At 42.9% G+C, this 27,265-nt stretch overlaps 1 protein-coding gene across 2 annotated transcripts; it reads left to right on the top strand.

Moving 5' to 3' along the window:
- The first annotated feature begins 47 nt into the window (after positions 1 to 47).
- Positions 48 to 16,343, top strand: kdr (kinase insert domain receptor (a type III receptor tyrosine kinase)). Of its 2 annotated transcripts, none has more exons than XM_034581936.1 (30): positions 48 to 391; positions 1,213 to 1,306; positions 1,409 to 1,611; positions 2,100 to 2,221; positions 2,945 to 3,110; positions 3,444 to 3,583; positions 3,961 to 4,144; positions 5,482 to 5,599; positions 5,816 to 5,982; positions 6,078 to 6,234; positions 7,150 to 7,270; positions 7,403 to 7,514; positions 7,607 to 7,951; positions 8,209 to 8,355; positions 8,438 to 8,569; positions 10,540 to 10,646; positions 11,021 to 11,156; positions 11,544 to 11,648; positions 11,727 to 11,840; positions 12,101 to 12,189; positions 12,440 to 12,602; positions 12,702 to 12,796; positions 12,901 to 13,023; positions 13,105 to 13,216; positions 13,303 to 13,402; positions 13,502 to 13,607; positions 14,470 to 14,612; positions 14,718 to 14,802; positions 15,341 to 15,420; positions 15,548 to 16,343. In XM_034581936.1, exons 1-30 carry the CDS (start codon positions 325 to 327, stop codon positions 15,762 to 15,764), a joined length of 4,050 nt encoding a protein of 1,349 aa, XP_034437827.1. In that variant the 5' UTR covers positions 48 to 324; the 3' UTR covers positions 15,765 to 16,343. The 2 variants fall into 2 exon arrangements, with proteins under 2 accessions (XP_034437827.1, XP_034437826.1); XM_034581935.1 differs by having other exon boundaries at positions 2,942 to 3,110.
- Positions 16,344 to 27,265: the final 10,922 nt, after the last annotated feature.

Raw genomic sequence — 27,265 nt, 5'->3', positions numbered from 1 at the left:
ACACACACACACACACACACACACACACACACACACACACACACACACACACACACACCGACAGTCTCACCAGTCTTGCTGCTGGTCCCCGTCCAGTTCTCTGCTCCTCTGTTGCTTGTTCTCATGACTTCTCTCCGAGACAAACATTCTGTGCAGTGGGACACAAAGCACCAGGGGCCAATGGATTAGTGACCTGTTGCTGCTGCTGCTGCTGCTGCTGCTGCTGCTGCTGCTGCCGAGCGACTGCTGAAGACTGTTGTTTCTGCACTGAAGCTGTTGTTTTAACTGGACTTTGATGAGGACTCTGTCCATTTCTTGTGTGGGATGATGGCTCAGGCAGTACCCATCATTCTAATACTTGGCATTATCCTGAAGATCAGCTGTGTTGCTGGTAAGTGAACCAAATAATACTCATCAACTATTGACTAAATTCAATAACAAAATTAAGTTGTGTAATATAGGAGTTTGTATTGACAGATTTTTTTTATTTCTATCAATTTTATATTTGAGTAAGAGGACGGATACAAATTGGCTTTCTCAATATTCTTATGGTTATTGAACTGAATAAATGTGAAATGTGAGGAATATGAAAATGTGAAGTAATGTCAGCTGATTTCTACTCTCATGTACGGACAAAGGGATTTGTTGAGAAAAGGAGAGAAACTTTTAACCAAACCAGTCATAGTCCCAGTTTCTATTTGTTGAAGAACTCATCAAGTTGAATTAAGGCAAATGTGCATAATGCCTACATGGTCAGCTTAACAGGTTTTTTCCCCCTACAATACAATATGAGCTTTAGGGCCTCACGGGGAGGTGGGGACAGCCTGTATCCTCAGAAACAGGAACCCCACCGACACCACCCTGTGCTGGGCTATTGAGCCTGACGCGGCCCATCTTCCCCTGCTTCCTGTTTTTACACTGCTCCGCCATTTTCTGCGTCAGTGGAAAAATGGCCCCTGAATAGCCACAGAGCCACTTACACAACACGTCCCCATACTGCACTTTTGTTCTGCTTTGTTCCTTCAGTTTCTTCTGATTTTTAACTGCTTTTCTTTTGATCAAAATCTTTGCAAGAACCAAACCATGTGTATGACGTGACTTCTGGCTCCTTATATGTATTATATGTCAGGGACAAGTCAGACTGATGTCCCACTGATTGGTGTCAGTCTTTGCTGTGATTGACTTGTGTTATCATGTGATTGACTCATGCAGCCATTGAACTGCGGTTTATGCCTGATCCACCAACACTTAACCTCTATGGCACTCACAGGATGAACAAATCTGACAACCTGGAGCTAACATGCAGGTATTTATTAATGATAAGTGTCATTTACTGCATTCCCTCCCTCCACTGACCCAAGCGTGCACAGATCATCAGCAGATCACTGTCTTGTCTCTTGACTGGCAGGGGTCGCCAGCACCTGAGGTGGTCAACTCCTCCGACAAGCACCCGCTTCTCCATCAGTGAGTGCAGCGGGTCAGGACTCTTCTGCACCACGCTGAGGCTCTCCAACGCAACGGTCAATGAAACTGGACAGTACCAGTGCTCCTACAGAGGCATGAAAGTTGAAGATGGCAAGACTTCAGCTGCAGCCTATGTGTTTGTCCACGGTACGACTGCAACTGCAAATATGCCCTCGCTGTGATGGCAGTGGCTTGTTGTGCTATCTTTTGATGTGATGTTGTGTTATTTAGAAGTCCATGCATAATATACCGTACGAATCATATTCTATTGAGTTTTATTTAGATAGCACCAAATTACAACCTACATCATCTCAAGGCACTTTACACACCTTACAATATAGTACATGGTCTGTATTTTTATAGCGCTTCTCTAGTCCTGATGACCTATTCACACACATTTATACAGTGCTTCTACGTGCAGCACTTTCTCTATCCAGCACAGCAGATTATAGATATTAAAACCTAAAGTAAATGTATGCATATATTGTAACACTGTGGTTCACAAGCCGACTATCAGGTCAGAGACACTCATTTCAAAGTTAGTCAGCTGCACCTTGACCACCTCTTTCCAATGTCCTTAAACATGTGTGTGTGTGTGTGTGTGTGTGTGTGTGTGTGTGTGTGTGTGTGTTTAGATCACAAGATGCCGTTTGTCCCGTCTGCGAGTGAATATGAAGTCGTGTTCATCCGTGAAGGAGAGCGGGTGGTGATACCGTGCCGAGGCTCGGTGGAGAACCTGAACGTTTCGCTCCACACTGTGAGGAAGAGGGGTTTCTGCTGGTTTCATTGTTTGATTAATGTGCCCTAATTCTGGGGCAAATTCCAATAAACTAATATCCAATCGTAGTTGAGGCTGCTGCAGCAATTCCATAAAGCTTGGGGACTCAGAAGAGTTACATTTCAAAGTGGATGGTCAATGGAGATTGAACATACTCAAATCTTTTTGTTGATCAAGCTGAATCACTGGATCCTGGAACAAGATCATTTCAGTTCATCCTTGAAGCCTGGTTCTTGCCTGTGTTTTTCAAACTCCATGCCCTTATTTGTAACTCAGGCTTTTTCTCACACATTTTTGGTCTCCATCAGTTAAAATACCCCTAATTACATCGTCAGATCTCCTCTTCAGACAAAACTCCTTCGGAGCCACAGATGACATCATATAACTGATTAGTACTCTTCATGATTAGTAAACTAACCCTTTATATTCAAAATATGTCAAATGTCTCTTTGAACAAGTGGAAGTGAGACAAAATGCAGTCAACCTATCATATTGAAAAAATATATTCCCATGAGGGATATCAGCTCCTCTGTTATCAGTGATCCCAGCTGCTGATAATGTCCTATCAGTTTACATAGCTGTGTATCTATAATGTGTAAGTAATATTTATATAATCAGATAAGGTCGCTCAAGTGTCAAATCTGCTCATGTGTTTTTCTAATTCTTTGTTCAAACTCAGTTCATTTCTGTTTCTGTCAGAAGTATCCAAATAAGGAGCTTCATCCAGATGGGAGGGATTCTGTGTGGGACGCCAAGACGGGTTTCATTCTACCCAGTTACCTGATCAGTTATGCCGGGGTCGTGTCCTGTCAGACCCGCATTGGAAATGAGACGTTCAAGTCCCCTCTCTACATCGTGGCAGTTGTTGGTAGGATGGAAAAAAGATCCACACAGCAAAATATCACGTGTCCAAGTCAACGTTGTAGAAGTGTTTGATTTAAGTGAATGGACACAACAAGGAAAGACTGCGTCCCAATGTTGAATTTTGCTCAATTGCGTGTGTGTTTGTGAGAGACAGTGGCAATCAGTAAGGGAAATATGACAAACTGAGCGAGCCAAGGAGAGAAGGTGTAGAGAGAGAGAGAGAGAGAGAGAGAGAGAGAGAGAGAGAGAGAGAGAGAGAGAGAGAGAGAGAGACTGTCGTCTCGGGAGAACAATGGCCAGTCGACTGACTGCCGTGTCTTCCCTCCCTTTTCCGCAGGATACAAGATCTATGACCTCACCCTGACCCCGCAGCAAGTGAGGCTGTCTGCGGGGGAGCGGCTGGTGCTCTGCTGCATGGCCCACACCGAGCTCAACGTGGGCCTCGAGTTCAACTGGACTCACTCTGGTCAGGCCCTGGTCAGTAGCTGAGACTCTTCTTCTCTCATGGTTTAATGTCCCCGTATAGTTTTAAATGAAGTCCTGTGACAGGTGTCAGTCATCCTGTTTGACTCATCACTGAGGTACGACATGAGATACCAGATTCCTGGATCTCACTTCCCGTTGAACATTCTCCTCCTTTCCTGCTTTCAGGAATCCTGCAGCTTATCTCTGTGCCAGGTCAAAGTGCAGAAATGAGCAGATGTGTTTTTGATGTGTTTTTAATGTTCTGAATATTGACATAAGAAAAATGATTCAAGAGTTCTAACACCAATATCTGGTTCCTTATGTCTGAAGCACAGTGTCCACATGTGCTCTGTGTGACATTTCTCCTGTTTGTGTCTCCCTGATGTCAGAGCTCAGTGAATGGTTCAAGGCTGACCCACGCCACTCCTCACAAGAAGAAGCTGTGGAACTCTCTGGAGCTGTCCAACACTCTCATAGTGGAGAATGTGACAGTGGATCACAGTGGAGAATACACCTGCACAGCATCCAGTGGGAAGATGGAGGAAAGTGCCATAGCAGTGCTCAAAGTGTATGGTAGGTGCGCTCGAAACACAACGCTGCTGTAGATGGACCAGGGACGGGTCCATGCTCAGATTATAGTTATGATGCAAAATGAACTAACACTTCCTTATGCACTCCCCTTATGAAACCACATTCAAATTCACTAGATCCAGAATTTTATTTGGTTCTGCCCCATAAGAATCAGTCACCCAAACATGCAGGATTTCCTTCTTTGAGAAGTGTGAATTATTCTCTGAGAAATCATGAAAAATGTTGAAATATGTTTCTTCCCTGACCCATACCACATTCTGACACCAAGTTTTGTAGTAATCTGTGCATTAACCTTTGCGTAATCACAAATGAAAACCTACGGTAAACTCCATTGGCGGACGTCATCATTTGATTACATCCAAGAAATGTTTTATGTGAACAGATTCTAGAGATACTATTTGTTTTTACGCCTTTTTACTTCAACTTTACATCAAAAGTAAATGTTTAGAATGTGCATCTCTTTCCCTGTAACGCAGCCTGACACAACTGAATGTTGTAGATTTGGAGTCAGTGATGATGTTGAGAATGTGATCTAAAGTTAGTTAGTTATGAAAGTTATGTGGTATTAGATGTTTTTTATGTTTATCTTTCTCTATTTTGTTCTATCTTACCTGGAGGTTGTTAGCTGTGTAGCTAAGTCAGTATCTGCCTAGTTGAAGCTAAAATCAGCCAGTGAAAGATAAACAGGGTAAAACACATTAGCATTTTTATTAACTTTATGAAATTATTGTTGGTAAAGGAAAAAATAAAAAAACAAAAGGTACATGTATAAAGCTTTGCAGATCTTTATATAATTTGATATAACTCATAGTAACAATTATAGATTTATTTGATAAGCTTTTACTAAATTGAGTCACTTTTGTGAGTCACAGATGAATAAGGCTTTATCATAATGCTACATCCCTGTGATGTTGGCAGAATGTGAATAACAAGTAAAACACCACCTTTTACTTACTATAGATTCAGCCTGAAATGTCTCTTGTGTTAGGTATTTGTAGCAGTTTGTTTGGGAGACTGGTGAAACCATATTGAGTGGATCTATTGTGTTATTATTAAACTTGGGTTTTGTTATTATGTAGCTGTTGGTTGACATGTCTGCTGTCCTTTTCACCAAGTGGGTGATATTGTCAGTGCAATAAGAATTTAATAACTGAAACTCACACATTGACTTGTGTTGTTGTATGGACTATGATATATTTATTTACCATATTTGTGTTTTATGTGAGCTTGCCAAAGCAAAATCCTCCTCTCCTGTGTTGTATACGTAAATAGTGTTGATTTGTTTTGCTTACAGAATTTTGTGATTATATTCTTTCTAGAAAAGCCTTTCATTGATATGAAGGAGCCATGGATGGAGGTCTGGGAGGTAAAGCTTGGAGATCAAAGTACACAGATCCCTGTCAAGTACTCATCTTATCCAGAGCCCAGCTTTAAATGGTATGTGCTCAGTCTAATACTAATGCTAACACCAGTTTGTCATATACACTGATGTGCACTATAGCCTACATTAGTTTAGCTCTAATGGTGTATAGCTTATCATATGAATAAATTATTTATTTACTATTTGTTCACTTGTCTTAAAGTTTGTGTTTATTTATCTTCTTATTTTCTGACTATTATTACATTACTGTTATTATTTCTGTGACTGCCCAGGTTAAAAAATGGCCTCCCACTGAAAGAAGGCTTCAGAATAAGACAGAGGAGCGATGCCCTCATCATCCGTGGTCTCACAGAGACGGACGAAGGAAATTACACGATAGTCCTGACCAATAGGATTACTAAAGAGGAGCAGAGACGCTCCGTCCAGCTGCTGGTCAATGGCATGTTTTCTATTTTCTTCTCTGATTCACGTCGGGCTGCCTGGTGCAGTTGGTCAAGAGACAGTGGTGATAACACTTGAAGTCTTCTTCTACAGTTCCACCTCGTATCATTGAGAAGGAAGTGGCAGTGGTCACTGACGTGTACCCATACGGCAGCAGCCCCACCCTGAGGTGCACCGCACGTGGATTTCCCGTACCTGCACAGATCCAGTGGCAGTGGATTTCCAAAGAGGACTGTCCAGAGGTTTTTATGTAAGTCGCCTCTCTTCTCCTCCGTGTGTGACACAGAGAGAAAAAGAAAGAGAAAGAAGGGGGGGGGGCTTCCTTTTGTGTATGTGTGTGCTCAGAAGCCGCTCAGTCAGTCATTGTCAACAGGTTGTTTATGTAGAGAGAAAAAGCTGCTTTCGTGATGTTGACAAAAACAAGAGAAGAGACAATGAGAGCGCTCTTTGACCTGATGCACATCAGCGGATGTGATTCATGCTCTTCACAATGTCCAATTTTAGGACATGAATTATCCTGACCCACAACATGTTTCGTAGATTTGTCCAATCAGACATTTGTGCTACAATCCATGTCCTCTCTGGATCAGCTGTTTTAGGCAACAGGTGAGCAGTACGAACAGGCAGGAGATGTCAGCAGTTAAACAGTACGTTCTCCTCAGGTGAGCAGGGATCTGATGAGTGTTGTCAGAGAGGAGAAGACGTGCATGACACTGTTGACCATCAGCCCGTCCCTTATCTTCAGTATCAGAGCACTTCCTCTGTCCTGCGCTGTGCTTCCTGTTGTTGCCATCTTGCTTTCTGTCAAAAAAGAGCTTCTTCCTGCAGAAGCTCGGCCTCTTTCTTACCCTTGTTATCATGTCCACAATATTGACAAAATCCACAGTGTTCCTTTGTATGTCCCTGACAAAAGTTTGTGTGTCTCCACTAAAAATAAGTTTCACGATGTTTGCTGTCACACATATAACAGTATAATCATGTGAAACATTGTTACTGGTGAGGTATCTGTGAGTCATGTGTCACTGTAAGTTCAATACAAGGAATCAGAATAAAATAAAAGAGAAACTTCTGTAGTTGTGTAAATTAGCAGTTTGCACAAATGGTGCTTCAGGGCCTTTGTGAGGAATCCAAAATGTGAATTTTTGTGCTTATTCCTGTCAAACAGGTCCAGCCTGGTGAAGTCTGAGCCTCAGCTGGAGGAGTGTTCAGGCTGGAGAGATATCAGCAACAGCACCGGTCCCAACCATATAGAACGAATTATGACCGACACTGATCATGCTCAAAAGGTGAGTCATTCCTCCTGATCACAGATCATTTCTCCTGCAGCAAGCGTCAACAGAATCTTATCATGTAAACGCGGATGTTGCACCTGCAGCCGTGTATTTTCACATATTAACAAAATGAATGTGTTTCCATAGAAAATCGTGAGCTCCTTGAAGATTCGGAAATCTGAGGCCCACGCCCTCTACAGATGCATGGCTGCCAACAAAATAGCAGCGGACTCACGCATCATCTTATTTCACGTGACACGTGAGCACTGTGCCTTTTCTTCCTTCTCACAGGCTCTTCCCATCATCATTTCCTCTGTTCTCATTCTTCGATTGTCCGTCCATCTCTGTTAGGTGGACTTGAGGTCAGCATGTCACCCTCCAATGAGCCCTTGGAGGAAGACCATGTGGTTTTGAGGTGTAAGGCCGACAGGCTGATATATGGTAACCTTGCCTGGTTCCGTGTGACAAACATGTCAGAGTCGGGGCAGGTGCCACCGGTGCGGCCCTGTCGCTCCCTGCGGCTGCAGCGGAGGCCCCTGTCGCGGGCTGTGCAGTCCAGCCAGCAGGGCACTAATGTGACGCTGGAGCTGCTGCTGCCCAACGCGTCCCGTCAGGATGAGGGTCTGTATGCCTGCCAGGTGGAGAACATCAAGACTGGGGAGAGAACCTGCCTGCTGCGCCGACTCTCACTCAGAGGTAAGAAACATGCACTATTCCACACAAACTCATTATTCATGGGAAAACCATCATTTCATTATATAAGACACACATAGGTTTGTACACCTCAAAATCCCCCCAAATATGGGGAAGGAAATATTCTGTATTGCTCAGCAGTTGATTCTTAAAACATGATCAGTTCAGTGTCTCACAACTCAAACTCTTTATTTTAGATGTTTTAAGTTGTTTAACAAGTCAATTTATATTTCTTGATTCTGATTTGATTCTGATTTTAGCTCTCGAGCCAGCGAGGATCCTCAATAATTTAACGGACCAAAAAGTCAACATCAGTGCAACGATCACTCTCCTCTGTGATGCTGCTGGGATACCAAACCCGTCGGTGCTGTGGACCAAAAACAACCACACTGTGGTGGAGGGCTCAGGTGAGAGCGTTGACCTTTCAAAGCTAAGTGACTCGCTTCATGAGTCTCCACCGCTCTTAAAAACACTATGTGTTGCTTTCAGGTGTGATTCTGAGCCAGAACAACCATGTGTTGACCATTCAGCGTGTGAAGAAGGAGGACAGTGGTCTGTACAGCTGCACCGCATGCAACAGCCTCGGCTGTGACACCTCACAGGCCGTTCTGACAACTGAAGGTCAGTCACTGCCGGACCCGTATCCAAATGAATTATTACTGAATTAAAGATATGTATGATAATATAATGGTAATAGAGTGGTAGAGGGCCCCCAGAAGACACTCAAAGAGGCTGTGGGTCAAATGCTTTATAGTCTTGTTGTCTGAAGACTTTTTGTCTTTATGCCTCTGAGACATTGTGTCATAAGGTTGTCTCTCCATTGTTGTGGACCAGAAATTTCAAGAAAGCCTAGAAAGAATTTCTTCAAATTCAGTACAAACATTCATTTGGACTCAAGGATGAGCTAATTATATTTAGGTGGTCGGGGGTCACGAAGATCACAGTAACCTCATGTTCTTCTGAACGTGACATATGAGGAACACCCAAACAGAATTTTATTACAACTGGTACAAACATTCACTCAAGGGTGACCTTATCAGAATTTGGAGGTCAAGGACACTGTGACCTTGTGAACGCGTTATCATAAGAACGCCACGAGAGAACCCTTTCAAATTTGGCAGAAATTATAACTTAGACTAATTGATTATCTGATTCGATTTAGGTGGTAAAGGGCAAAGGTAAAGGTCACGGTCTTCCTTTGGGGCACTTCTTTTGACAAGTTGTCACTTTGACTCAAAGATCAACTGATTCGATTTCAGACATCAAAGGTCACAATGACCTCATATGAGTCTGGAAAAAAAATGATGGGGACTGAAACTGCACTGGCTGGCCGAGCCATACAACTGCAGGGTGGTAATTCTAGTTTTATTGATGTTTTTTTCTGTCTCTTTGTAGTTTTGTGCCACTTGATAGTGATTTGATTGACTTTAAAACAAGAAACATTACCAAACATTCCCTCCTGATGCTTTGGACTTGGGCACGTTGTAAAGAATAACTGTTCATAGTTCACACAATTAAGTTTAGTCTTAACCTCTCCGCATAATCCACAATTCTCACAAAGACCCTGTGTTTATATTGGGCCTCAAGGTTTTACATTACACACATTACATTTTTAATACCAAAGATGAAGAGTAAGAATAACTTTGCTTCCGCATGTCAGGAAGTTGGCTCAGTTAGTGCACATCCTCCTAGGAGTTTCTAAATCTCAAACAATGAGGAGGCTGCAAAACAAAAGAGAGAGGCCGGCCCTGCCCCAGCTCCATCCTCTGCTCTCCTGTCCACCCTTTTTTTTTGTCCCGAACACAGAGACACAGCAACAAACAAACAAACACGCTAACTAGAACCAGGGCCTACGTGACCTGGTCCCCGCCAGCAGAATGCAGACCCAGTTACAGGAGCTCCCAGCTCTGCTCAGGCGCCAGCTCTGCTAACAAGGGAGGGTACCAACAAGTGCATCTCTGTATGTGAGCGAGTTTGGAGTGAAACAAGCACAGGCAGTGTCTCGACCTTGATTCCACTTAATACAAATATCTATCAATTAGCTCAGATGATGTGCATTTATAAGATCGGCTGCCCGTAAAATCCTTTGCAGGATGTAACTGTGTTTTACATTTAAGTTCACAAAGGACAAAGTAATCTGGGAATAAGAAATATCTTACTGAGCCTGTTGCTCTGTACTGACTTGTGGAGTAGAGAAACGTTCATTCCAGGCATGTAGTTAAACATGACTACAGTTCTGACAGGCCTTTTCCAAGTTGTCTTTGGCACTAGTTCGTCATGCTGACTCCTGACCATTTGTTTTGACTAGATGGAATATCAGTTTGCTCACAGCCTAGATTGCGACAGTCTCTTTCCTCCAACCCAAACACACTTGCACTTTCACATGCCAAAGACAACGACAAAAACTGTCTGAAGTTTATGCAACACGGCCAAGACACGTCACTGAAATCATACATGATTTTCCACCTTGACTCTCCTGCAGTTTTCCCTGAAGAATGGACCTCAAATTTGTTGGATTAGTCGCACAATCTGTTTGGCTCTTTGGTTGTTTGTGAATACTTGTGCAAATCATGCTTTTTTATTTGTTCTAGGAGTCGAGGAAAAGACCAACGTGGAACTGATTGTTCCAATCGGGTCGGTGGTCATTGCCATGTTTTTCTGGTTACTGATCGTCTTTGTCATCCGTGGAAGAAAAAGAGTAAGAACTTCCTCATCCTCCCTTTTGCCACACTTTTCCTACCTTGGATTTCCCCTCTGGCTACACACAGGGGACCCAATAATGGGGGGAAAATAGCTGATAAAACAAACCCATGAACGAGCACACTGACTGATTAGAAGTGACTGGTCTGGCTCTTAGTGGCCGCTCTCCTTTGTATGCACGAACAACAGTGCCACTCAGTCACGTAGACCTACAGCACTGACTGGGCCCCTTTTTACTGGACGGGAACCAGAGGGACAAGAAAACTGCTGTACAGTTTTAATTTAGTGAAAGGGGAGACGAATGGCAGCTCATTCATTTACACATTACATGCCTGGTTGTCCATCATATCTCTCACTCTGTCACTTTTTCAGCCAAATGGTGGGGATCTGAAGCCGGGATACCTGTCCATGATCCTGGACTCCGAGGACATGCCTATGGACGAGCAGTGTGAGAGGCTCACGTACGACGCTAACAAATGGGAGTTTCCTCGCGACAGACTGAAGCTGGGTGAGAGAAGCAAATCGGATTCAATCCAGAAAATACCGTAGATAGTAGGTTGTTTCTGACCTGACCACATGATCAAATGTTAGACTTTATCAGTTAATTTATCCTTCTACGCGTTAGTCAGCCAATGAGAATTAGACGACACCATGGATATAGCACGCCCCCTGGGAACTCCAGAGAGTGTCTGGGTGATGACAGAGAAAGTGCCATAGAGAGTTTAGTTACGCCATTCTTAAACCCCTCGCACTTCGCAGACCATGAATTTCAACATTTAATGGCAATCTAATATGGCGGATCACGAAGATAACAATAACGGACTAAAATAGTCAATATCTGTACTGATGGTGTTGCTTGCGAGCTTTTCTTCCTGACAAATATTTTGCATTTTAGGTGAACCACTGGGACGAGGAGCGTTTGGTCAGGTGGTGGAAGCAGCCGCCTTTGGCATCGAGAAAGCTACTACATGCACCACTGTCGCAGTCAAGATGCTGAAGGGTGAGTATTGTTCTTTCAGGAAGCACGCTGAAAACCTCCAAGAACATTTGACTTTAAATGTAACTCTCCGTGTTACAGAGGGAGCCACATCTAGTGAGTATCACGCCTTGATGTCAGAGCTGAAAATCCTCATTCACATTGGACATCACCTCAATGTCGTCAACCTGCTGGGAGCATGCACAAAGCCCGGGGGTGAGTACACGCCAGTACTGTGCATTATTACTCTTCCCATTCCATGTTCCAAACATGTTCCTGACTAGTTTTCTTCTTTTGGAGAACAAGTGATAAAAATCAACAAATTACACTGGGCCTTTAAACACAAAACTTCCTTTGTTCATTTGGGGAGACTTCATTTATTTATTTGACTTTCTCTCTAATGTACCTTGCAGTTTGTATTCATGAGTTCTTGATCTTTCGGTGATCTCTGCCGTCTTCTTCCTCTTACTCCGCAGGGCCAATGATGGTGATTGTCGAATACTGTAAACATGGAAACCTCTCCAGCTACCTGAAGAGCAAGCGTGGCGAGTACAGCCCATACAAGGTAAATGATGTGTAACCCACTCGCAGCCATGTGAAATGCAGCCGACCCTCTGATGTGGTTGTACTAAGCCTGGACTGCTGCACACAGTCACATTATTGACCACAGACCATTACACAGCAATGCACTGCAGTGCCGGTCCACAGATGGTATCTAAAACGGACAAAACAATCCCTGCACCCTGAATGAAATGTTCTGACCTTTTTCCTCCTCGTTTTCTTAAATGATTTCCGTGCTCTCCCGTGGTCAACAGAGGAGGCGGGTGGACAGCCAGAGGTGGGCTTCTGCGGAGGAGGATGTGACCGAAGGCGATCTGGGTCTGGGTAAGATTGCTCAGCTGGACATCTGCACGGGCACGGCGGTCTGCTCCACAGCTGGATACGAGGCTTCAGGCAGCAGCATGGACACTCCGGAAGGTACTCGATAATGACACACTTCTCATTGTTGTGCCCAGTTCAATGCTTGTGCACATTTGGCTCACATTCATGATTGTATAATTCATCATGTGACCACAGATGAGAGCTCAGATGAGGACCATCTGAACATGGAGGACCTGATAAGATACAGCTTCCAGGTGGCCAAAGGCATGGAGTTTCTCTCCTCCCGCAAGGTGAAACCACAGTTATATTTGATATCTGCCTTCATAAACTAAAGATAATAATCAGTCTGTAATGCATGAGAGAATAAAGTCTTGTGTGTCTGTTTTCTGTGTAGTGTATCCACAGAGATCTAGCAGCCAGAAACATCCTGCTCTCCGAGAACAACGTGGTGAAGATCTGCGACTTTGGCCTCGCTAGAGATGTGTACAAAGACCCCGACTATGTCCGCAAAGGAGACGTGAGTCCACTACACTGATGTGTAGACTGTTGCACACTATTAGGGGCATGTGAAGCAATGAAATGTTCCTCTTTGCTACAGGCACGTCTCCCTCTGAAGTGGATGGCTCCTGAGACCATATTTGACCGGGTGTACACCACACAAAGTGATGTTTGGTCCTTTGGGGTCCTTCTCTGGGAGATCTTTTCTTTGGGTAAACATAGACGTAATCTCTTGTACACATGACACTCTAATTACCCCTGTACACCTGTCATATCACCTTTGTCATTTCTTTTACAGGGGCGTCTCCCTATCCGGGTGTTTGCATCGACGAGTCTTTCTGCAGACGGCTCAAAGAAGGAACAAGGATGAGACCCCCAGAATACGCCACCAATGAGATGTGAGTAGAAAGTTAGCATGATGCAGTTATACATATGTTATTAACATAACTAAAAACTACCGTCTTATTGTCATCCCATTGATTTATGTGTGTTCATAGATATCAGACCATGTTGGACTGCTGGCTGGCTCGTCCTACAGACAGGCCGACGTTTGCAGAAATGGTTGAACATATGGGCAACCTGCTACAGGCCAGTGCTCAGCAGGTGAGTGTGGGTCAAACCAAAAGCCTTGTGTGTCCATGTATATCTTCACATTGTAGGTATTCCAATTGTAGCTATAGTTCAACAGCAGAAAACATTGATTATGTTTGTATGGACACCAATATTCCCTCTATTGACCTTATCCTAAATGAGGCATTTTGATTATGGTGATTTCATGAGTTGCTAATAAAATATTCTTTTCATATTCCTGTTTACATGTTATAGAGCAGAGTCTGGCTTAAATTTCTGTCACACATTTAACATTTTATTCTTGATTATTGCTTGTTCAGAGTGTGACCTTAATCAGGTTAAGGTAATCAGAGATTGCCCTTTATGTCGCAGTGTCTTTATGAGACTATTGCAGTAATTGGCTGAAAATTGGTGTATGTATAATATAATAATATAATATGTATGCTTGTGCTTTCTGACAAATCGCCAGCTGCATAGAAACAGAAGCTCTACGTACAGATAAAGCAGTTTGTGCACTGAGCAGCCTCAGTTGTCTATAATGTCATTTTGATTAAAGCTTCCTCGCTAATGTCCCTGTGATTGTTTAAGGCTCTCACTGTTCCATGCATGTCCCTGTAACACACTGCTGATTACTGCAGGTTCACACCCCTTCACTGAGTGGTGCCAAGTCATTCTGGGAACTTTAGGAAATCATCACAGTAACTGAAGCTCGAGTAAAACAAACACGCTCCTCCGAACCAGTCACACCAGAAAAAGCAGATGACACAACCTTATATTACAGCAATATATTTGATATGCTTTAAATTAAAGAAAACATTTTTCTTCTCATTTATGTGGGATTGCTTGACCCACTGTGTATTTGAGGTGATATCATTACAGTATTGTTTGTCTCTAGGATGGGAAGGACTACATCCCCCTGACAGCAGGGGAGGCAGAGGGGTCTCCAGTGACCCCTGACCCCAGGAACCCTTACAGCAGACCTCAAAGTGGGGAAATCCCAGATGCTCAGCTCCACTATGACAACCCGCGGTCCCTCGGGTCAGCATGACGATCTCTTACCTTTCACTCCACACTGTTGTCATCGCCTCTACATGTTAACGCACTCAGTGGTGAATCCTCATTTATCTGATATTGTCTGCGCAGACTGTCCCAGCAGAGTGAGAGGTGCAGTCGACCCCTCAGCGTGAAGACGTTCGATGACATCCCTGTGGCGCGTAGCAGCGTCATGGTGAGTGTCTGTGAAACACATACGCTTCGATTTTATTTTATTTTTTCAGATTTCCAGTCAGATTTCCTAAAATTATCTTTTATTATTATGTATGATTTTCTCATTGTAATAAGACAGGATTTGTTGATATTGGATGATGCATGGTGTAAAGTAACTCAATCTTTGTATGGCTGAAATAATTAGTCAAATGATTGATCAGCTGACAACAGAACATAAAGCAGCAACATTTTTGATGATCAATTAATAATGGAGTCAATTACACATGTACAAGACCAAGTCTCTAAATTGTGAAGATTTGCGATTTCTTTTAAGACTTCTTCATGGGGCCCAAAGCCTTAATAATACCTTTTCTATTATTTTATTTATTTGGGATTTTCACAGTTGCACAATAGTAATGGAAGTTTCATTATTTTCTGACAATTCTTTCTGACCTTAAAAATTTGATTCGAGTGAAGAAATTACAAAGAAAAACGGGCACAACGTTTCGCTGTCAAGTACCAACCAGCTGGACTCATGTTAACTGTTGGCATTTCTGCAGGAGGGTCACACAGACAGTGGCGTGGGCTTCTCACCAGAGGAGGTGAAGGGTTTGAATCAACGGCTGCAAACCAACTTCAGGTGAGGACTGAGCATATAGCAGCATATAACCCGCATCACATTTTCCTCACTATGACTCAGATTCGGAAACTACAAATTCCTTTGTAAATCGATGACAAATGTGCCCTTCCTGTTTTTCTTTCTTTAGCCAGATGATGCGCTGTAAGAGTAAAGAGTCCCTTGCCTCTGAATCATCCAATCAGACGAGCGGATACCAGTCAGGGTACCACTCTGACGACACCGACACCCCGATCTATGCTAACGAGGAGGTGATCATGAAGCACAACATGCTGAAGAAGCCTCCGCTGCCCAAGATGCCTGAGAAGTTCAACGCTGAGATCCGCTACAGCACGCCGCCTGTCTGACCCCAAATACCCCCGGCCCCAGTTACCCATTATCCTGAGTCTTTTCACTGTAAAGTACTTGTTTACCCTCCACAGGTTTTTTCCTTTAGGAACAATGACAAACACATGCAATAGAGCTCTTTTCACTATGGCACTGAGGTGTTTTTACTGGAGATGTCTAAGATAACTAAGTCACCGAAGAAACATGAAGGTTGTGTGATAACGTTGTAAGGGCAGCGCTGCTCGGAGCCGGAGGAATGCTATCGTGTTTACACAGCGGGTAAAAGGTCTGAGCAGGCCCGGGGGACACGCCCACTTCCTGAGGCCAAATCCACCCACTTCCTCTACTGCAGGAAATGGCATCTGGAATTTTTTTCGATAATTGAATCAGCAAATGTTTTCTTTTTTTATTCTCTTTTTTTCCTGTTGTGTTGGCACAGTAAATGATTGACGGGGAGGCAGTTCTCTCAGCAAAGTCTGACTCACATTTGTACAGTTTGTCTCATATACCTGACAGTATTTTATTGAAAGTGTATGACTAAATCTGCGATAAATGTAACTAGTTTTATAAAATAAAAATACTTACTGATTAAGATGCTACTTGAGTTTGGATGTTTGGTCTGACAAGGAAACTTAAGGGGCCAGTTTGTATGTTTCTTTGTATCATCTCTCATTTCCTTTCTCCGGGACACTCGTTAAGAAAACGACACTTTCTCAGCCTTGGTCATTCGCCCTTTGTGTGTGTGTGTGTGTGTGTGTGTGTGTGTGTGTGTGTGTGTGTGTGTGTGTGTATGGGAACAATACTCTTCCAGCCTTGGGCATTTTCTAACCTATATTAAGCTCACAGTGCCCACAATAGTCCAGTCAAGGCCAGTATGATAACAAAGGAAAGGAAAAATACAAAAAGCAAGTGTGGAATAAAGAATAAAAATCCTCCTCATAGGATTGATAATGATCTTTTCCAAAACTTCCATGACATGTCATCATGTCTGATACCTGTGTTACAGCCTGAGGGAAGCAGTGTGATGTGTTCACTTGTTGCATGAAGCAGTAAATGTTTATGGAGTATTTACCGCAGCAGCTGATGGTGGGACTAAAAGCTCATAGACATGGGTGTCTGGTCTCAGTGGATGATGAGGGCCCATGCAAACACAAAGTGTTTTGTCTACGAACAAGCACAACAAACACTTGCTAATAATAGCGTACCGGGGGAAACAGCTCTCGGCCTCGGAGGAGCAGTTTCCACTCTTCCACACGTAACACCGGGGGGGGGGGGTTAAATTTAGAAAGTCCTCCCTCATTACCGCTGCAGGAGGCCGGAGGGGCCACTCAGTGTCTGTGAGTGTTTTCAAGACAGGGGACAGAGGATTTTTAGACCTGCTGTTTCTCATGATAGTGCAAAATCATAAATAACAGATATAAGACACTGTGTGATAAAAGAAATTCAGAAAAAAAGCAGTGAATCCACAAATCAAAGGAAGTCAGCACTAGTCCATATTTTCGCCCCTCTGGTCTTTTGCGATGACTGAGCAACAGGGCCCTCTGCTGTGCGACAGATGTAATTTTCCCTTTCTCCGTCAGGCCAGATCTCTCTCTGATTGGTTTGTGATATCTGCAGGAAAAGGGTGAACCTGTCAAGAAAATATTAAGCATTACTTACATGACCAATGCTTCATGTGACAGTGTCTTGCTGCTGCGTTTAGACGACAGACAAAGATTCTGGACTGTGTGTGTGTGTGTGTGTGTCTGGGACAAAGGAACGGCACATCTCCCACTGCAGGAACTCAGTCTAATTTCCTCAGGAATGGGCAAAAAGGACGTAGGCAGATCCCTACACTGGCAGGAAATAAGTTGGCATTCAAACAGACATCACCAGTCTCAGTGTAATAGTGCACGCTGAGCCAAGCCGCCAGTTAACCAAAAGCAGGCAGACGAGACAGTTAAACAAACAGGCTCACGATACAAACACATCTGGCAGCCAGTGCATGATTCTTTACAGCTGTTGCATTGTATGTTGTGAGTTAAGAGGTTTTCAGTTCTTAATTGAGTTCTTATTATTTTTATTTCAGTTCTTCTTAACACTAACCTCTACTTTTTAAAACTGCACGTGCCCCTATGAGTTTGATGGTGGCGTACCATCAGGGTGACGTGCTCAGGGTGTCATTAGGATAATTAACCAGTGCAGGGCGCCCTCTAGGGAGGAGGCAAAAATATATGAAGATTGGTTACATCCAAGCTTGCTGGCTGCATTTCAAATCTTATCATTTTGATCTAACATCCACAGTAATTGTTGGGAGATGCTCCACAGTAATTGTTGGGAGATGCTACTGTGCCACACTGGTCTAAGTTGTGCTTGCAGTCATTTTAGATGATCAAATATAATCTGACTACATGTACTGTCATGTGAATATGACGGCCTGTAAGCAAATGTTATTCTTTATCTTTTACGATTGTTTCATTCTCATAAAACTGAGAATAACTAGAAAAATAAACAAAGATATGTACTTTTTCGTCTTTATGCCTATTTAAATATAAACAATCAAATGATGACACATGGAATCATACCTCAGTCACATGGCATTTTACTGCAGAACAAATACTTTAAGCACATGAAGATAAACTAAAGGATACAGAAATGCTTCGGCCTATTCTCCCATGTATTGCACCCAGGTGTTTGTTTCAGTGTTGCCTGTGTGTTATTGTTTTTATTACGTATCCGGGACCGTTTCCATTTTTCAGGACCAGTAGACCTCATGGGGCCTAAAGCCTTAATTAGACAGGACATAATTTCTGAGGTCCTGGTCTTGGTTATGGTTAGTGTTAAGTGTGTGTGTGTGTGTGTGTGTGTGTGTGTGTGTGTGTGTGTGTGTGTGTGTGTGTGTGTGTGTGTGTGTGTGTGTGTGTGTGTGTGTGTGTGCGTGCGTGCGTGCGTGCATGCGTGCGTGCGTGTGTGTGTTTGTGTGCATGCATGTATAAATGTTTTTACTAAACTGTTTAAATAGAATAAATAAAAATAATAGACAGACACATAAAAGCTTTTTGAACTACAGTTTGACATAAAAATACAAACCGTGGAGTATGTCCTCACATCCTTTGCTGCTTCTTAGCTCAATCTTAAGGTTCAACATTTAAAGTTTCTTTGTTAGCACCTGAGGGGAAAGGTTGTTCCCACAGAAGGTTCAGCATTCATTAGTTAAAAACAAAAGATCCCAACGACACAGATTCAGACAAGCAGGAGAAGGTCAGGACATGCAGACACACACACAATTTTCTTTTGAGAACCATTCATCAAGAAAATGGATGAGCAATGAGCTGACAGTGCACTTCCTTATGTCCTCACCACACCCATCAGGATGAGCCACTGGATGAGCAGGCAGACAGACAGACAGACAGACAGACAGACAGACAGACAGACAGACAGACAACAGAGAGACAGGCAAGGAGACAGAAAGACAAATAGACAGAAAGACAAATAGATAGACAGACAGTACAGGCAGACAGACAGACAGGGAGAAAGACAACAGACAACAGAGAGACAGGCAAGGAGACAGAAAGACAAATAGACAGACAGACAGACAGTACAGGCAAACAGACAGGGAGACAGACAGAAAGACAGACAGACAGTACAGGCAGACAGACAGGGAGACAGACAGACAGACAGACAGACAGACCGTACAGGCAGACCGACAGGGAGACGGACAGACAGACAGACATACAGAGAGACGACAGACAGACAGACATCAGAGAGACAGACAAGGAGACAGAAAGACAGATAGACAGTACATATAAACTTTAAAACCAGCACAAGTTCACACGTATACCACATATCACTACATGATCTGACATAGGGATGCGGCAGAAAGATCATATGACGCTTTGATTCAAACTCCCACCACTAAGTGGTAGTAACGCTCTAACATCCGAGCCCCAAACTCTGCTGAACTCTGCAGTCACAAAAAGACAGAAAGTGCAGCAGGATCTCTGATGTCACTCCTGAAATGTGGAGGTAAAGATGCTGATGGTATGTGACATTTGGTATGTGACTGGAAATGAGACAAAGGACAGGTGCCTTGCAGGATACATGATCTTTTCAATCATCTGTAATTATCATCTGTCGAATCACATCAGAGCAGATTTACTGAAATACAAGACACATTCACACACACACGCGTTGACAGATGTGCTTGTGAACATGTCAGACATAAATCAGTGTGTCACTCAGAGATAACACACAGTGATTTCCTATAACCTGCTTCAGTCATCATACTGTCAGTTGACAAATAAACGCAAAACCTGGGGTTAAAAAAAATAAAAAGAGAGGAAAAACTAACTGCTATGAATCAACGCAGGGCTTAGCTGACTACCACCACGCTTGCACACAACACACAAACACACACATTGATTTAATAGATACGGTTATTTCACTGACAGCCCGTTACAGCTTAATCTCACATTCTTGTCATATGCCCTAAGCTTTTAAAGGCTGCTTATACAAGCCTGTCACTCACTTGCTGGCAGTGAAGATGGACTTCTATGATACACAACAACAATCTAGAGGTAAATCGACTCCCGTGGCATTTGGTGCCAGGGACGGATGAAGCAGCCTCAGAGCAAATGTGCCTCTGAATTTTCACAGACAAAAAGCAGTAAAATAGAAAAAAGAACCTGAATGATTTCATGCCATTAAAACAAAATAATTCACTAAAACAAATGACGAAAATTAAGTAAATTGAATGATTTATTGTGGACAACCAAAGCTAAAGGCTAACTGTGTCTTTCGGTTGCTTTCGCAGTAGGTAGTGTGTGGAAGGGGAGTGGAGGTTTGGCAGCAGCAGAAGGTGACGTGGAGTTTTGTTGCAGCCTCTGGGCAGAGACTCTGAGCAGTGTTCCTATCAGCCTGTCAGTCTCACCTGCCACTCACCTGCAGGATACGCTGCTGGGCTGCGTGGAAGTTGTCCCTCCAACACACAAAACAATATGATCTGTGTGCAACCAGGCAGTAACACTGTTCAGGCTCTGAAACTACCTGCCTACCTACCCATACCTACCTATCGATTAATTGATCGATCAACCTACCTACCTACCTACCTACCTACCTACCTACCTACCTACCTACCTATCTATCTATCTATCTATCTATCTATCTATCTATCTATCTATCTATCTATCTATTGTAGAGTAAGTTAAACATACAGAGCATTATGATCTGTGTCATGTATTTTGCGTTGCTAACACACCACAGAGTGTAGAAGATGGATTATGACCACATAACTCACTGATCCAAACCACTAGGATCAGCGTCCCTGCTGTTGTTCTTTCTGTTAAACTCAAGTAGAGAAGGCGCCATTGATTTTCACATCTATCCATTACTTTCCTACTGTAAAATCCAGCTAAGACCAAATTTGACCTGACATTTGTCTCTCTCTCCCTCTCTCTCAGGCGCACTGGTGACTGAAGTCAAAGCCTAGGGGTTCAGAGGGATAGAAATAAAATGTCTTAGAATACAATTCTTGTCGAGGGTGACAGGAAGAGCATCTTGAGCTCCAATTAATCAACCTGTAACCAAGTTGCTAGGCTATATAGACAAGGTTTGTGGGCTATTTCAACAGAATAAATCAAAGGAGATACACAGTAGCAGTAATGAATCAATCCCGGTACAATGCATACATATCCATGTTGTGTGCTACGTAGTCTGAACAGACAAAAGTATTTCCGATTTCCCCGCTTCCCTATGTGGGAGGTTTTGTGTTTGCTCCTTCAAGCTGTAGTAACTTAGCTGTTCCTGGGACTGAGCTCCTCTAGAGATTTCCGATGTTGTTCCAGGAATCTGCTACACTCCCAGTTTGGGGGTAACAGCCCTGAGTGGTCCGATTACCATTTGCACAACTGTTGATCTCACTGTCCACAAGTTCTCTGGCTCCTCATGGAGTCACGTCATGACTGACAGCTGAGACTGATTGGTTGAGCATGTCTAGCACGGCTCCATCCCCTAATTGCACTTCTGCAAACACTAACTCAAAAGGACAGCGTTCATATCTGGGACATTATCAGATTCATTTCTGGACAGTGGGATGAAATGGAGACGCGTCGTCCATCTTTTTTTTTACAGTCTATGATTCCTTGCTTGGCATAAATATCTCTGTGTGGTTCAGGTGTAGCTTCAGCAGAGAGAGGTGGCTCTCAGTACTGTTTGTGTTATGCGGTGTTGTGTTTAGTAGGTGTTGTGTTGTGTTGTGTCAATCAATAGCTTCACATTGGTTTCCAGGTTGTTGTGTGCAGGTTCTCCTTCCTTTTTCGCCCCTCCTTCCAGATTTCCCGAGCACTCTTCTTCTCTTTCCACTTTTCCCAGCCGTGGCCTCTTTGGCTTTCCAAACACTTTTAATTGCTTCAATACTCTATAAGCCTGTGGCCACTGAGTCGTATGGTGCTCTGTAGCTTTGTGCCATTTGTCGGACCACGCTTTTAAATCTCCAGCATGTTTTGGATATTCTGTCATCCTCCGCTGCAACTGGGTCACACCCACATCAACGTCCCTTTTCTTGAAATGTGTGAGTGCTTGCTCTGTGTGCCTGTGTGTGTTTTTTCTAAGTGTGGCCTCGAGCTACAGCTTGGTTAAAATACAAATATGGGGTGACTTCACCCTTTCACTATTACGTCAGTGTGCTCGTGGAGATTTGTGTTTGTGTGAATTGTTTTAATGGGAGTTATTGTCACAAAAAATATATCTGACATCTGTGTTAGGTATGTCGTCACTCAGCTCAAAGGAGGTCTTATTTTACAAAGAAGGAATAGCACTAATAGAACAGTTAATGTTAATTTATGGCAATTACTAATTCTGCAACTTGTCATGCTGTAGCCTCTCAATCTCCTTTTGCTTCATTCCTTTTATTTATTATTGTTTTACTTGTCGTACACGACTGCACTGAGGTCTGCGAGGAGCCAGTGGTAAGTGAGGTGAGTGCAGAGAACCTTTCAGCTCCTCCTGTGTGGAAAACTCGCTCATGGGGCCTTTCCTGCAATCTCTGAACTACTGATGTGAAAAACTCAGTCTCTGTACATTTTCCCCTTCGAGACTGTAGGAAATGTAAAAGGCCAATAACATTCTCTGAACCGTGAGGTGTTAGTTTAACCAGCACTAATTGGCAGGCATCTCCTAAATCCAACTGTATTTTTGATTTTTTTGATTACTTCAGTTTATAGAGGGTTAGATGATAAGTCTTTGATTCCTTCCTCCTTCCCTCTTCCCCTTGTTTTTCTTTCCATCCCCTTTTCATCATGCTTTTTATCTTTCATTCTTTCATTCTTTCTTTCTTTCTTTCTTTCTTTCTTTCTTGTGTCTAGTTTCTTATATCAAAAATCATTCACTTGAACCCTCTATTACTCTATCTCCCTATCTGTTTGTTTGCACTTCAGCTGACACTTCACACTCACAACATTTTAACTTCCAACAAAAAAGAAACACTTTGGCGTGCTCTAAAATTTATTGACGCCAAATGAGCCAATCTCCAAGCAAATGTAAAACATCAGAATGTTGAGCAACAGGTCAGAAAGTCTCATTCACACGTGTCCTAAGAAACACGCGCACACAGGCTGAAGAGCACACATGGAACTCTTAGAAAAATAAATACATACACTTAAGTCTCAGAGAACAGTCTAAACTGGGCCAAGACTGGAAACCTTGGACTGAGATTCAACAAACAGATAATAGGAGACCTCCGAGCTAGAGAGGAAGTACTTGGAGGCAGATAGAGGGGACACAGCAACACCAGATTTATGATGACACAACAAAGAAAGGCTCCTGCAAAATGCCTCATATGGCCCAATGGTCCAATATCTGGTCCATATCTGTTGGCAGTGCCACCAAAGGGCGAGATGAGAAGATACTGACAAAACACATATTCTCTAGCCACCTGACAGCAACCCCAAAGGACCCTGTCGTCATTACCAACTGCACGCACACCCCTACTTGCGACTCTCTCTGAGGTTTCTGCATTTTTCCCCCTGGTTATTCTCCATGTGCACTAATGTAACCAAGAAAAAAGACATTAGGAACATGAAATTTTCCATTCCTCCGCAGTGAAAGAATACATATCCTCCAGGAGCTCCTGAAACGACCAGGTGTATCTCCTCAGAAAATCTGGGGTTTCGGAAAGATAAGGATGTCATCCACATGAACAAAAATTTTTAAATGTCACAAGGGACATCATTCACAAGGTCCCTAAACACCATGGGGGTAAGAGTGAGGCCAAATGTCTTGACAAAATATTCGAAGTGACACATTAACGCTGTCGTCCATTTATTCCCTTTGAGGATATAGACCAACCAACAGGTATTGCACTGCTTTAACTTGCAGAACTAATGAGAGAGTGTATTTGTTTGTTTTATTATTCAGCCCACAAAAGTCTATCGAGGGTCTTAATCTACCATCCCTTTGCCCAACAATAATGAAAACAGTGTCCCCCAGAGAGGAGAAACCACAAATGATTTCTGCTGTGAGAGTCCTGGACATGTTTCTTCTATGGCAGCATGTCAAGAGAAGCTATAAAGCCAAATGTTGGCAAGTGGACCAGTGCTCTGGAGGTCTGTGGTGCAATCATAGGGATGGTGAGGAGGCAGGGGGAGACAAGATGTTTGTTCAACACTGTGGAGAGGTCAGGAGGCTCAGACAGGGACTAAGAGCTGACTGGGGCAGAACGCAGACAATGTGACTATATGATCTTGAGCTAGCAGTTCATTTAGAGTTTTAGCCTCAGGGGCTCAGTCTTATCAATGTCCAGATCAGTAGCTGACTAATGCAAGGACATAGCCTCAGTTGACGACTCAATAGTCTTAAATTTGTGCCTTACCCTACATAGATCTGCTCAAGAGTGGCCTTGCTATTATCAGAAAGGATCTTTAGCACGTGTTCAAATTGTACCAGTAGTAAGCCTCGGGTGCAAATGGCCATGCATTTATAGAAAGATAAAAATAGCCAGTGGTGGTGCTTGCAAAAAGTGCCGAAAAGGATTAACTTTTTATGGCAACAAGGCACGTCGTCACTGAGGAAACACATTGACAGCTGTAGCAGCTACAAGTGCTACAACAATTGACAGATACTTTTCCAAGAACAAAACTCAATCACCAATACAGGAGGACAGGGACACCATAACCCATATGATGGGAGTGAGAGTATGTGTGTTTAATCACAAGGGACGAGTCAGGTCACGGGACATACAGTATGTTAGTGGGTCCCGGCATGTCCAGATATGACTCAGAGATAACTGCAGGTTATGGGTATTCGGTGTGGAGCTTTGCAGATGTGGGCAGATGCCAGACTCTGGGCCAGAGTGAGTCCAGATAGAGGGAACTAGGATGATCCAGAGCAGGTTCAGAGCAAATCAGGAGTGACATGCAGGCAGGAGTCAGGCAATGAAAGCTTCAGAAAGAGGGAAACAAGAGATAGCTTACCTTCAACAAGTAACATGATTAAAAAAGGCTGGAGTGTCAATGATTGTGCGGCAGGAGCTATGACCTGAAAGTGATCTGACAATGTTGTGGAGTTGAAGCCCAGTGTTCCAAGCACAGGTGATTAGAGATAGTTTGCAGCTTCAGATTGTAATCAAGGCAGAGACAGAAGCTTCAGTCTTCATGAGAGAGAGGTGGCACAAGTAGAAGACTTCACTCTACTTAAAAGTCACTGTATCCATTACTTTTAAAAATGTCAACTTCTCTGCTTGCTTGAGAACTTTTTATCTTGCAGCGCTTATTGAAGCCGACTGAATGTTTAGGCATACATTTTCAATTTCTTTATTTTCAAAGTAGTTGAGTTGTGACAGTGTGTCACAGTGTGCAGGACCATCCATCAATCATTGTCATCGCTCCTCCTTTAAGTTGGGTGATAGACACTGTCAACCTCTTCAGTCCATTTACGAGTTAGAGCAGTGGTTCTCAAATGGTGAGGCAAGTCCATGTGTGCCCTGGGTTTTTGAGTGAAATGTACAATATTATTATTGCAATACAACTATACCACTGCAGGGCTCCAGAGTGCGACCATTTAAATATGTGAAGTGAGACAAAAATGTTTCCTTCTACCGGTGCGCCAAACATTTAGCTGGTCTGTCTCTGTATTTAGATGAGTTGTGTCGCTTCCTCATCTCATCTCCTCTGCGAAGTTTACACTCTAAATGTTATATCCTCCTCTGGAGACGCGTTTGTGAGTGGATCACAGTGGACATTTAGGCTAAAAACATGGTATAAATTCACCTTTTTGAGTCGAATTTGAATGTCCAGGCTTGCAGACACTTCGTTGACACTACAGGACCTGTATGGAGGCATTTTTTGTCTTATTCTTTTGTTAGAATTTACGTTTGAAGGGGTGGACTCAAACACTTCACCCACCCCTCCATCAGCATAGTGGTGAGTAGATAATGAGTGAATTTTCCTTTTTGGGTGAACTATCCCTTTAATTAGCACTACTTAAGTATAATTTTAAATACTGGATTAAAGGTTTTACATAGCTGTATTGATACATTAACTTGAGTAAAAGAATCTTCTTCCACCCCTGTTGAGAACATATTTTCTTACATCTGCCACTGGCCACATTTATTAATACATTTCATCTACATTGTTTATCATGTACATCTCAGCCATGTCCTCTGGGTTCTCAGCTGACTCAGGGAGATGCAGCATGGCCTCTCCTCCCTCTGAGCGTTCTTTGTTGATCTTGTCTGGAATTCAACTTCTTGTCCTCCTGATAACCAGACCTGCTGAATCTGGGCCCGCAGAATCCCAACAAGATCTTAAACAAATAGAGACACTGCTCAGAATGATAAGACAATCTGCACCCTCTTCTGCATGTGTGGTACAGTCATGTGAAGTTATTTTAAATAAAATCATCCATCACATTACAAACATAAAACAGATGCAACATTGTTTAAAGAACTGTAGGGCTGCAGCCTATAGGTGGTGGTGCACCCTGCAAAACATGTAGTTAGCTTGTGTTAGACATCAATACCTTTGCTAAAGAGGTTATGTTTTTATTGCTGTTTGTTTGTTTGTCTGTCTGATAGCTGGATTATACAAAAACTATTTAGCTATTTACATGAAATCTTGTTGGAGGGACGAACCCATTAAATTTATGAACTGTTCCAAATAAGCAGGAGCGTTACCATTGGCAGAGGTATGCCCTCTCCGAGCACCCTTCTTATTGCTATGTATTGTTGTTCAGTTACATACAGTAAGTACAAACTCCGACTTTGACTCAAAAGTATAGGAACAGTTGGCTACATGATGTCATGATCCCTCTAAGTTACTTGAAAGGGACCTTTGGACTTTATCTGTCCATCTTAACAGTCTTGTACTGTTTCTTTGAATTTCTTATAGTAACTTTGAGTTTGGTTGCTTGTCAAGTGGAGCTTTGATAAACCATTTTATTTATATCAAACTATCTTAATTATCAAAACCTACTTGCATCTGGTGTGCAATCCCCTCAACAGTACGAACTGACTAAAGAAACGGTCTTAGCAGACACTTACAAATAAAAA

The sequence above is a fragment of the Hippoglossus hippoglossus genome, chromosome 4 (assembly GCF_009819705.1).
Source record: "Hippoglossus hippoglossus isolate fHipHip1 chromosome 4, fHipHip1.pri, whole genome shotgun sequence".
Classification (NCBI taxonomy): Eukaryota; Metazoa; Chordata; class Actinopteri; order Pleuronectiformes; family Pleuronectidae; genus Hippoglossus; species Hippoglossus hippoglossus.
The sequence above is the reverse complement of the archived record's forward strand: the minus strand, read 5'-3'. Positions and strand labels throughout refer to the sequence as shown.